This window comes from Ciconia boyciana, chromosome 7 (assembly GCF_034638445.1).
Source record: "Ciconia boyciana chromosome 7, ASM3463844v1, whole genome shotgun sequence".
Taxonomy (NCBI): Eukaryota; Metazoa; Chordata; class Aves; order Ciconiiformes; family Ciconiidae; genus Ciconia; species Ciconia boyciana.
In genome coordinates this window covers 38,431,910-38,444,629 of record NC_132940.1, presented here as the reverse complement: position 1 = coordinate 38,444,629, position 12,720 = coordinate 38,431,910, and the positions used below count along the sequence as shown (strand labels likewise).

The following is a 12,720-nucleotide window of genomic DNA, read 5'->3' as shown; positions in this document are numbered from 1 at the left end:
CACTTAATAGTCTGGAAATCTAAGCAGTGAGAAGGCACCATTTCATTGTGTGTAAAAAGGTATGTAGATAACAAGGAACAAAGTAGCTGATTTAGAGGTAGCTACTGCTGTACTATAGCTGCTAGAGGTAGCTCACAGCCAATACTCAGTGAACATAACTGAACCTGTTTGACATTTCACCGAGGCTGATCATTGTCCTCTTGATCGAACTTGTGGGAGGAGAGGTGTTGGATGTGATCTGCCCAGCATGTTTGCAGTGGTATCCTTGTCCTCTGTCTTCAGCAGGCTGTGCCGTGGTTTTTCTTGTTGAGAATTTAACCTGTGCAACCCATGTGGCATTGAGAAAAGCATACCTTATCTTGGCTAAAATCTACTAACTGTAGAAGTCTGGAGTCCACCCACCATGGAGCTCTTGAGCACACATGGTGCTGCAGCATTGCCTGGGCAATTTCTGTGGGTATGGGGGAATTTTCTCTTCGTCAAAGTGAAACAGAGGAAGCCTGGGAATGCAGTGAGTGAAGTGATGGCAGCCTGCTTCAAGAATACTCAGATCATGCAACCGATCAGTGAGCTGTGGCTCTGGCTTTCACCGCCGTTCGCCGCAGTGCCCTGCACAATTCCTTACCTGTACGTACCTTCCCGGTGCCCTCCCTTATGGCTAGGACATGGTGCAGCTCCTGGCATCGCTGGTGGTCAGCACCTGGGCTCTTTTGTGTCGGGCAGAACACACCTTCCTGCCTGGCAGCCTGCCTGGAGCACAGGCAAGGTGCTTTTTTGATTGGCAGGTTCAACTGCAATTTATTGTGTGTTTTGCTGGCCTGATTGAGATAAATTATATAGACAAAGTGCTTCAGGAATTCAGGATTGAGGTGGGGGAGGCAGTGAGGGGATGAAAAATTAGGGATGGAAGGCTGCTCTGGAAGCAAAACTGTACTGTGGTGGATTGGAGGTAGGGAGATGGGAGCTTGCTTGTCTGGTGTGGACACAGGTTCTTAGCTGTGCATGGCAAATTGAATTTTGTCTGTAGTTCACTGATGGGAAAAGACATGCTATAGAGGAAATGTTTTAATTGTTGATAAACTTAAAAGGAAAAAATACCATACAGTATTGAAACACTGACATTTCCCAAATATGTATCTATCAGTTTCCAGGGTTTGAGAAAGCATTTATCCAAATTCATAGAAGAAAAAAATCTAGTGAGAAGCTGTTGGAAGATACTGCCTATTAGTTTAGGAAGTTTGTGATCCACAAACACTAGAAGCAGAGAGGATCTACTAGTTAAAGTGTCACTGTGTATTTACTTTGGTTTTATATTCTTCCCTAGGCATTTTCTGTAGACCCGTGACAGAAACAGGATACTAAGCCAGGCAATCTTCTGCTGTTTTTATGAGTTGAGCTATACTACAAAACCTCTTAAATTATTTTTATATGCCAGTCTTTTAGTTAGAGCATAATTTTTTGAGGCAATGAAACTTGACATTGGTTCTCATGCTGCTCTTATATGAATTTCAACAGCATCATGTAATTAGCATTGCCTGTTAGTGTGTAGCTTTTTATGGCAGTACAGGCATTAAAACATTAGTGCTCTATATAATCAAATTGATTTGAATTTATCATAGAATCATTAAGGTTGGAAAAGACCTCTAAGATCATCTAGTCCAACTGTCAACCCAACACCTCCATGCCTACTAAACCACGTCCCAAAGTGCCACATCTACACGTTTTTTAACTTCTCCAAGGATGGTGACTCCACCACATCTCTGGGCAGCCTGTTCCAATGCTTGACCACCCTTTCAGTAAAGAAATTTTTCCTAATATCCAATCTAAACCTCCCCTGGTGCAACTTGAGGCCATTTCCTCTTGTCCTGTCACTAGTTGCTTGGGAGAAGAGACTGACACCCACCTCTCTACAACCTCCTTTCAGGTAACTGTAGAGAGCAATAAGGTCTCCCCTCAGCCTCCTTTTCTCCAGGCTAAACAATCCCAATTCCCTCAGCTGCTCCTTGTAAGACTTATTCTCCAGACCCTTCACCAGCTTCGCTGCCCTTCTTTGGACACGCTCCAGCACCTCAATGTCTCTCTTGTAGTGAGGGGCCCAAAGCTGAACACAGTATTTGAGGTGCGGCCTCACCAGTGCTGAGTACAGGGGCACGATCACTTCCCTAGTCCTGCTGGCCACGCTATTTCTGATACAAGCCAGGATGCCATTGGTTTTCTTGGCCACCTGGGCACACTGCTGGCTCATATTCAGGCGGCTGTCAACCAACACCCCCAGGTCCTTCTCTGCTGGGCAGCTTTCCAGCCACTCTTCCCCAAGCCTGTAGCGTTGCATGGGGTTGCTGCGGCCCAAGTGCAGGACCTTGCACTTGGCCTCATTAAACCTCATACAATTGACCTCGGCCCATTGATCCAGCCTGTCCAGATCCCTCTGCAGAGCCTTCCTACCCTCAAGCAGATCAACACTCCTGCCCAATTTGGTGTCATCTGCAAACTTACTGAGGGCACACTCAATCCCCTCATCCGGATCATTGATGAAGATATTTAATAAGACTGGCCCCAGCACAGAGCCCTGGGGAACACTGCTTGTGACTGGCTGCCAACTGGATTTAACTCTGTTCACCAGAACCCTCTGGGCTTGGCCATCCAGCCAGTTTTTTACCCAGCAAAGAGTACACCTGCCTAAGCCATGAGCCGCCAGCATTCTCTAGGAGAATGCTGTGGGAAACCCATGTCAAAGGCTTTACTAAAGTCCAGGTAGATAACATCTACAGCCTTTCCCTCATCCACTACGCAGGCCACCTTGTCGTAGAAGGAGATCAGGTTGGTCAAGCAGGACCTGCCTTTCATCAACCCATGCTAGCTGGGCCTCATCCCCTGTTTGGCCTGCATGTGCCTGTTGAGCGCACTCAAGATGAACTGCTCCATAATTTTCCCTGGTACCGAGGTCGGGCTGACAGGCCTGTAGTTCCCCGGATCCTCCTTCCGGCCCTTCTTGTAGATGGGCGTCATATTGGCAAGCCTCCAGTCGTCTGGGACTTCCCCTGTTAACCAGGTCTGGTGATAAATGATGGAGAGTGGCTTGGCAAGCTCCTCCGCCAGCTCCCTCAGTACTCTCGGGTGGATCCCATCTGGCCCCATAGACTTGTGAGCGTCCAGGTGGTGTAGCAGGTCATTAACTGCTTCCTCCTCTATTATGGGGGGTTTATTCTGCTCTCTGTCCCTGTCTTCCAGCTCAGGAGGCTGAATACCCTGGGGATAACTGGTCTGACTATTAAAGACTGAGGCAAAGAAGGCATTAAGTTACCTCAGCTTTTTCCTCGTCTTTGGTGGCAATGTTCCCCCCCGCATCCAATACAGGAGGGAGATTCTCCTTGGCTCTCTTTTTGTTGTTGATGTATTTGTAAAAACATTTTTTATCTCTTACAACAGTGGCCAGATTGAGTTCTAGCTGGGCTTTTGCCTTTCTAATTTTCTCTCTGCATGACTTGATGAGATCCCTGTACTCTTCTTGAGTTGTCTCCCTGTTCTTCCAAAAGTGGTAAACTGTCCTTTTTTTTCCTAAGTTCCAGCAAAAGCTCCCTGTATAGCCAGGCCAGTCGTCTTCCCCAGCGGTTCGTCTTATGGCACATGGGGACAGCCTGCTCCTGCGCCTTTAAGACTTCCTTCTTAAAGAATGCCCAGCCTTCCTGGACCCCTTTGCCCTTCAGAACTGTCTCCCAAGGGACACTCTCAACCAGTGTCCTGAACAGGCCAAAGTCTGCCCTCTGGAAGTCCATGGTAGTGGTTTTGCTCACGCCCCTCCTTACTTAGCCACGAATCGAGAACTCTATCAGATCATGGTTGCTAAGCCTAAGATGGCCTCCAACTACCACATCTCCCACCAGTCCTCCTGTTTGTAAACAGCAGGTCAAGTGAGGCACCTCCCCTGGTAGGCTCACTTACCAGCTGTGTCAGGAAGTTATCTTCCACACATTCCAAGAACCTCCTATTTGAATACTTTGTTTTGATTTGAATACTTTGTTTAGTAAGTTTATGCCCATAAAGCTTCCCATCATCTTGATTGGATCTAATGGCAAGTGTCTGATAGTTGTGAGCTCTTCTCCATGCTCCTTCCATGTTGTCCAAATCTGAGGTAGATTTCATGTATAAACATGTACACATGTAAAAATTATCTGGGCAAGCTATTTTGGAAGTTTGCTGTTTCTTTTAGGTGTTTTCAAAGTTTTATTTTGTTTCAAGGGGTGTGTGTGTGTGCTTCCCCCTCCTCCATATTTTACTGGTGAATGTGCTTTTGCATTTGCCATTTATTATTGAGTGGAAATATGGACAAATTGGAGAAGAAAGGTTTAACTTTTTTTTTATATACTGTGTCAGGCTGATTACATTCAGCACTTGAGGCATGACCTGCATCTTTTTCTGTTCCAAGGTGTTGAGAGCATTTCTCCCTGGGATTACTCTGTTCTGTTGATCCCTTTCATGCATCCAGTTTCTAGGGTTCTCCCCCTTGCCACCCCCGAGTATCTGTGGTTATATACTCTTGGGTTTTGGTTGAGTTTCAGGACACTAATGAGCCAGCAGGGAGTAAAAGTAACAAGAATGAAGAGGAATGTCTTGGCTGCATTTCTGTATCTTGTGAAAATAAGGTGGATTAAATCAAGTTCTGGAATAAGAGAATGCTTATCACTTTGCACTGATCTGTGCCCAGTTTTTGCACTAAATAGGAGGAATTATTTCTCTCAAGCTAGTTCTCCCTTTTTTCAAATGCAGCTTGTCTACACAGTTCAATAGTTATCTTTGATTCCCCCCCCCACCCCCCTTAAAAAACCCCTTTCATGATTCCCTAGATTCTTGGAATAACTTCAGGATGCCTTAAATGCTGTCATCTTGGAGTCACAGCCTCTCCGGTTTTCTTGACTTTCTAGCCATAACAAAAAGAACTCCATTATTTATGTTCCCAATTGTACTGTGAATACTTTAATTGCACTCAGTTCCCTCTGCGTAGATCATGCTTGGAGCATGCACCTGCATCTGATTTGCCCAGTTGTTCTCCTAGCATGTCAATATATTGCTGAGCCTGGATAGTGTTTAACTAGGAGCAAGGGAGGAAAAGTTGTATAAGACAAGACAAAATGGTACTGATTACAAATACAGTATGGTTTTGTCCTGAGGATATGGAGCTGGGATTAATTTTACAGCTGCAGGGAAGGGGGTTAACTTGTAGTGCTTACTTTACCACTAATTGCTAATGGGACCCAGGGCAAGCTGTAGGGTCCTACCCTGTATTCAGTGTGACCTTGAAATGTGTGCCACAAAATATAATGGCAGCTTCAGTATTTTTAATATCAGAGTACATATCTTATTTAGGAAAATTGACCTTAGTGCTCTGTAGTAAATAGTTTTGTGGGTCTTTCAATTATCTAGGTTTATTTAAAAGTCCAGAAAGCAAAGGGTAGGCATAAAATATTAGTATTACTTGGTGTACAAATGTCATGCCTCCTCTCATTATGTGCTTTGTGTTATGATCTAATTACCTTGAAGTTAATTTCTTAGTGCTTATGTGTCTCAGCTCAAGAAATGAGCTATTCCAGGAAGAATTACCTGCAGTTAATGAGCTGATAATCCAAAGTAGTTTGTTTTGAGTGTACACAGTTGTAAATAAGAGCAAAACTGAACCTGTGATTCCCAGAAGCAGACAGGAGTACATTCAGGAGAGTCTGTAATGACCCTTTTGGAGCATTGTATGAAAAGTCATGTTTCCTTCCATTACGTTCCAACTTTTACCTGTTTATTAGGCTGCAGCATCTCTCTGAAATTGTTGCTTTGTAAGAATTTGAAGCACTCTTGTTAATGCTGACGTGATTGAGCATTGATCTCCAAATCTGCAATTGAATTTATGGACTTGAGGAAGTATTTGCTTAAACATTCAGATACAAGTGGAGCTGGTGGTTCTGAGCGTTGTTTGTTCTGGTGTGTTACTGCTGGTCCTGTTCTTCCCTGTCTTACTCTTTTCTTTCTCATTACAGGTCTTGATGCAGAGTTGTCTTATGTGAGGAATGATGTGGTTAATCACTACGCGTTGTCCTTTAATCTCTTAATACCCAGTGAGACCAACAATCTTCACTTCAGCTGGCATGCTAAATCCAAGGTAAGCAGGCATAACTTCTGTGAGTACTTGATACATGATCTGTATTGCTTAGTGAATATCCGCTATTATAATTTAATGGCTTTTTTATTTGCAAAAATTAGCATATGCTAGGTGCAAAAGAATTATTTATATGATTGCAGGCAGTAAGTTAAGATGATGTATATCCAAACTGTTCCTTTCTTGTTTTAGAAAGGTTAAGCACTTATTTTGAAGTATTTTATACTTCTTGCTTCTGGCAAGCTACATGTGTATATATACAAGCTTCGGGCTGTGGAATCTGTTCTGGTGGTGCACTGAACACACAGAAGGGGCAACCATGAACTGAAGCCTCTGGAAATCAAATGTAGAACAATTGTGTATTAGAGATTTCGAGAAACATATGTTTGGAGATGAGAAGAACCTATAAAAGTAGCATCTAGTGTGTCATTACTGAGCACTGATTAAATGGAAAGGGATTTTTATTTCACTTAATCATCATGGCTGAAGCATGCAGCAACAGCTGTCATAAAGATTGCATATGCTCTTACAGTTTGAAGGATTTCTAGTTACTTAACAATTTATTTTTGGATAGGAAACAATCTGTTTAGTCTCTGCCAGATGTTAAATTTTTTTTTTTAAACTTGAGTGATGGTTATTCTTCTGTCCTTAAGTAGGAAAGACTGCAGTAGGAACAGTAATATTTAACAACTCCACCAATGCAATTTCTGAAGATTCCCTCTGCCAGTGTTCTTCCCTTTGAGGTGTAAGTTCTTACGAGATGTGAATTTTGGCCTGCAACAGTATTGGGTACAGTGCAAGCCGGCTGTTGTACTTGATAGCTCATTCCACCTTCACAGGCAGTTCTGTCACTTGCCATTTAATAGGACTTTTGAAAGAGTTGCATTGTTACAACTTCAGCTATGAGCTACCTGCATCGCTGTCCCTGCCCTGAGTTTCTTTTGGCCTGTCTGTGAATTTTGAATAGGAATTTTTGAGCTTGTGTAGCCCTGCTTCTATTACTGTGATTGCACCACTCGGCATCTTCTGTGCTAACTTTATAGGATGGGTGTAGTGCAGGTTATAGGAACTCAGAAACTGGGTTATGTTTCTACCCATCTTGACTGAAAAATAAATCGATAACACAAATGCATCCTATTATGTTTTAGAAAGGGGGAAAAAAAGGAAACCAATGGGGCAAAGTCAAACCAAATTTGTTCAACTGGGTGTGGAGGAATAGGATGAATTTCCAATAGGAGCTTATGACTTTCCTGTACTTTTTTGAATGAATTTTTTCAGAATCAGCTTCTTAAGTGGAAACAAGATGTTGGCTATAGTTGAATCAACTGTAAGCAATTTTTCCTGTGTAGTTTGTAAAACTGACTAAGGGAGGGGGTGTTTTTTCAATTCCTATGGTTTTAACAAACTGTCTTTTGAACAAGCAAGTTTAAAAGTATCAGCAAGGGAGGTTAATACAGCACTTTAAATTCTGCCCCACATTTTCAAGAATGGTTTCAAGAGTGGCTTCTATTTTGGCTTTCTTAATTTGAACTGTCACAAAAGTCTGATATTTAGACTTCATATAAGAAACCTTGAATTTGGACACCTGAAATCATCAACATTCTTTGAAAATAAGATACAGTTTTTTAATTTCAGGAAGAATTATGAAAAGGTATGTAGCATTTATTTTTACTAGTGTAGAGATTTCTTACGTGTTTTCCATCTCCCAACTATTGTTACAGGTTGAGTATAAACTGGGATTTCAGGTAGATAATCCCATGGCTATGGCTATGCCCCAGGCCAACATTTCTCTACAAGGAGAAGTTCCTCGCAGCCTTTCAGGTAAACTCCCCACCCCCTGAAAGTGCACAGCTAGCACTGATACTAATAATGCTTTCTGGAGGTAATTTATTTTTTCCAAAAGATGTGTAGTGTTGCATAAGAGCATAATTTTTCTCTATTAAATATAATAAGTTTACAGGCCTTCTGCAACAGTTACGACATTGCTAAAAGGGTATCATAGATTGAGACTGTTAGTCCGAGAGTAATATTTTTTGTTTAGTGGAGGATAGAGATTTTTCTGGAAAGGAAAAGTGACTTTTTTATGTCTATGTACACACACAACGTTCCTGTTCCCTTTCAACAATAATCGTTAGCAACTGCATGGATTTTAAAATCCACGCCTTTTGATTTTTCTAGCCTATAGAGATGACATTTCAAGATATGTGGGAGTTGTTAATACATTAAAGTGTTTATGGTAAGTTTTAAAACTGAGAAAACTATTTTGAATATGTATTAGCTCCTCCATAGAATTTATACTAGAAACTATTTTATTTGTTTCAGGGAATGTGCAAGTGATCATCATTCCTTGCTCATTCAACTGTGGTTCCTTGTACTCTGTTAGATATTCAAAGGGCAATAAAATATATATTGATGCTTTGGTTTCCTACCACTTTTTTATAAAAGCAGACACTAGGGAATTAGGCTTGTTGTGTCTGCTCTGCTGGCATAAATAATACTAGTATATAAACTAGAAAGTAAATAATGTCATATTAGTTTAAGCTTTGATTCCAGTCAGATTTGCAGAGACCAAAATATTTAAACTTAACGGTTGTGAAAAAAGCTAACCTTCATAGCATTTGAAAAAGCAATGAGGAAAACTGAATTTTCTGGTTTTCTGTGGTAACAGAGGTTCCTCTTATGACAGCACTAACTCCAAAGCTAATGGATAGCTAATGGTCAGCTAATGGTAATTTATCCACAGATACAATTCTAGTAATCTGTAAACTTTTAATATAGCTCACATAAATTCATTTAAAATCTCTGCCCTTTAATGCTTCAATAGTTGTCTGAAATTATATTTCAGACATAGTTGTCTGAAATTAGCATTTCTTATTAAGAATTGCTATTTTATAGCATTTTTATAGCATTTTATAGCATTTATAAGAACTTGTGCAAGTTCTCTAAAAATGTGCATTATAAACATCATTTAAAAAGATCCTTATCACTTAAATATTCTTTTACCACAATGTTTGAAAAGTGCTCGAACTTAACTGTAATGACTATTTGTTGTCTGTTTGTAGCGTTTCGTGTTGAACTCTCCTGCACTGGCAGACTCGACTCTGAGGTCACAATATTAATGCAGCTCAACTTGGCAATAAATTCATCAAAAAACATCACAGTTTTAAATTTCAAACGAAGGAAAATGTGCTACAGAAGTAAGACATTAAGTTTCAAATATTAAAAAGCTTTTAGTGTTAAAGTTTGATAAGGAAAAAGGAGTGGGAAGGTATACGATCCAGGACATGAGTAACAGTTCCCAAGAGTGAATGTTGGAGAGGATAGGAAGAAACCAGGTAAAATTTTGCCTTTCAGAGATGAATGGGGACTTTTGGTAAAACCAGATGGATGAACAGATTCCTCAAGTGTTCTGCTGCATTGACTGACCTTTTTACATATATAGCATAAAGCATTTTCTCTGTTGTGCTTGGAAGAAAGAAATTAGTTTCCTCAAAACTGCAGCACTTTGAATATTCGAATTGTTCTAAGAATTACCAATGAAATCTACTTAATTTATAAATTGAAATCTACTTAATTTATAAATTGAAATCTACTTAATTTATAAATTGAAATCTACTTAATTTATAAATTGAAATTACTTAAAATTGGCTGTTTAGTGAATGTAAGCAGGTGTTAGTCTTTCAGATTTGGAGTATAAAATGATCTTGGTAGATAATGCAGACTTCAGAAATCCCAGATCGACTTCTGTGCTTTGACTTGGGAATCTGCAAGCACAATTTATTCTTGGATTGTTACTGTCTCCTGTTGCTGCTTCCTAGAAGTATTTTCATAGGTATCAGAAGAAAATTATTTTGGAGAATCCCAAGAACTGTACTCTCCTTAAAAATGGCTGTGGTATCCTGTTCTCAGGCAGCATTTGAGGATGGCCGCTTCTCTATTTACACACCTCGAATACTGTGTTCAGTTTGGGCCCCTCACTACAAGAAAGACATGGAGATGCTGGAGTGTGTCCAAAGAAGGGCAACGAAGGTGTTGAAGGGTCTAGAGCACAAGTCCTATGAGGAGCGGCTGAGGGAACTGGGGTTGTTTAGCCTGGAGAAGTGGAGGCTGAGGGGAGAACTTATTGCTCTCTACAGCTACCTGAAAGGAGGTTGTAGAGAGGTGGGTGTTGGTCTCTTCTCCCAAGTAACTAGGGATAGGATGAGAGGAAATGGCCTCAAGTTGTGCCAGGGGAGGTTTAGATTGGATATTAGGAAAAATTTCTTTACCTAAAGGGTTGTCAAACATTGGCACCCAGGGAAATGGTTGAGTCACCATCCCTGAAGGTATTTAAAAGATGTATAGATGTGGTGCTTAGGGACATGGTTTAGTGGTGGACTTGGCAGCGCTAGGCTAACGGTTGGACTTGATGATCTTAAAGGTCTTTTCCAACCTAAACAATTCTATGATTCTGTGCTCCTCCTGGCACTGTTCAGTTTACTTGGAGCTTTTGAGGACAGTAGTTGGCTTTTCAGAGGTGAGTTTGTCACTTCTCTTGAGTATGAATGTCTAAGGATGAACTTCTGGAAGGTGAAAGAGCTAGTGTGGCTTTTTAGCACATAATGTGATACTCGTGTTCCTTCCACTGATGTTATGGGAAGATCATTCTTAGTTTGAAGTGTATCTCTCTTTCTAGCAAAAATGGAGATCTGGCTGATAATGTTGACATTTTAATCTTTATTTCATGTTTTCCTAGCAACTTTTTCAAATGTTCTAAGTGGGGGAAGTCAGCACTGCTTATGCATTCACAGCTTATTGAGCTGCTGAATGAGCAGAGGAGGTTTCTATAGGCGCTACACAGTTATCAGGGTGTGAGAGATAGGGCCACTTCCTAAATTATGCAAAAATGATTCTTAAAAAGTACATGTTTCTGTCGGCTCATAAAAATGTCAGTGACATTTTTCATGTGTGTTGATTGGTATAGAGCATGCAGGGATTTCTGATTTAATTTAGTGCACAAGTTAAAAATATGCAGGAACTTGCTAGTGGTTTTGCTCAAGGCATTCGTAACAGTTCTTCCTAAAGTTTAAAAAAAAAAACCAAAACCAAAAACAAAACACAAACACTTCAAAAACAAACAAAACCAAACCCCCCCCCCCAAACCTCTCATTTTTTCCCTCCCCCTCCCCCAGATTACTGTTTCGCAAGTTTATCAGGCTGAACTGGCTTGCCAAGGAGTCAGAAGGGGCTGTACTTGGGAGGAAGCAGCTCTTCACAGCTGGGAGCAGGAAGGGGGATGTGCAAGTGGGACCGTGCCTTTGCAGCCACAGAAATCCATTATATTGCCTTAACTGCATGCAAATCCTCAGTGAGGTTCATCTGAAGTCGTCTCCACAGCCTGCATTCCCTTGGTTTGCACTGTTCCTCTTAGGGACCAGACTCATAGTAAGCATGACAAAGGTTTATTCCCTTTTTAAAGGACTATTTTCACACATGAACTGAGTATTGTCCTTGTGCCTTTTGTTCCATATTTATGAGTATTTAAATAGGCATTACCTTTTTCATCCTTCAGGTTTAAAACACTCAAGAGTGTAGCATCAGCTGAGAAGGCACAGTGCCTGTGGCTGCATCTCTGACTTCTTCCTAGGATAAGTAGCATTAGACCAGAGCCAGAATTTCTTCCAAAAGGTCAGGGTAGTATTGACTGGACATTCAAGAAGTTATTTTCTATCCTGTAGTAACTGATTCTGTGAGGTCTTTGTCTAGTGTCTTAGCATACACTTACATACTCTGCACCTCCTCTTTCTACTGTCGCTGCTTTGGACTTTGGTGGACAAGCCGGAGGGTTTTTTGAGGTGGGTAGATTCAGTGGGTTCAAGCATGGCCTCAATGGATATGTGTATCAGTGGTGAAATATATCTGACCCATGTGTCTTAAGTGTGTGTTTTATTATATAGTGGTTAGGTATTTAAAATGGAAATCTAGAGATAACTATAGTCCTTAAGTCAGCTCACCTATTTGGAAAAGCAGATTTGTTTTTCCATAAATGAGGCAATTGACTTCCTGTGAAGGGCTACAATAATAAATGTATACCAAACTTAATGGTTTTCTCTCATCTGTTTAGAGCTTGAACCAGAATCAAAATCTCCAACATCTGATAAAAACAGCAGCAAGGCTATCTGTAAGTAATTCTGAGTGTACAACTTAATTCAAGTGTAAAAAATGAAAACCTTCTGATGTTCTTTCTGTTTCCACAGCTTTCCCCATGAAAACACTCCCCAGGTAGTCTGTACTATACCCAGTATTTTAGTGGGGGTTTTCTGTAGTAGTTATTTTCACTGGGAATATATACTAGTGAAGAGGAAAAAAAAAACAATTTCAAGTCTCCTAACAACTCTTTTTTTTTTAAATCATGTCTTACAGGCTCTGGTTTCCGTACTTGACTCTGATCTATTTTCTTGACTTTAGGACCTGTCTGCTTTGCTGTTTTAACTTGTCAGTACTGAATGAATAGAATGAGGTAGTTTCTTTTACTCCTCTTCTAGCTGGAAATATCATCGACTGACTGTGGCCAGCCTCTGTAGTACCCAAAATGTAAA

General features: G+C 40.8%; 1 protein-coding gene across 3 annotated transcripts in view; it reads left to right on the top strand.

Annotated features, from left to right (window-relative positions):
- The window catches only part of RYK (receptor like tyrosine kinase), a 67,533-nt gene that overhangs the window by 14,444 nt on the left and 40,369 nt on the right, over nt 1-12,720 (top strand). For 2 of the 3 annotated variants that reach the window (XM_072868689.1, XM_072868688.1), the window contains exons 2-5: nt 6,024-6,145; nt 7,864-7,963; nt 9,205-9,339; nt 12,246-12,302. In XM_072868689.1, the coding sequence (XP_072724790.1) occupies nt 6,024-6,145; nt 7,864-7,963; nt 9,205-9,339; nt 12,246-12,302 (414 nt within the window). The remainder of the gene's footprint in view (nt 1-6,023; nt 6,146-7,863; nt 7,964-9,204; nt 9,340-12,245; nt 12,303-12,720) is intronic. The other variant, XM_072868690.1, reaches the window with a different exon arrangement.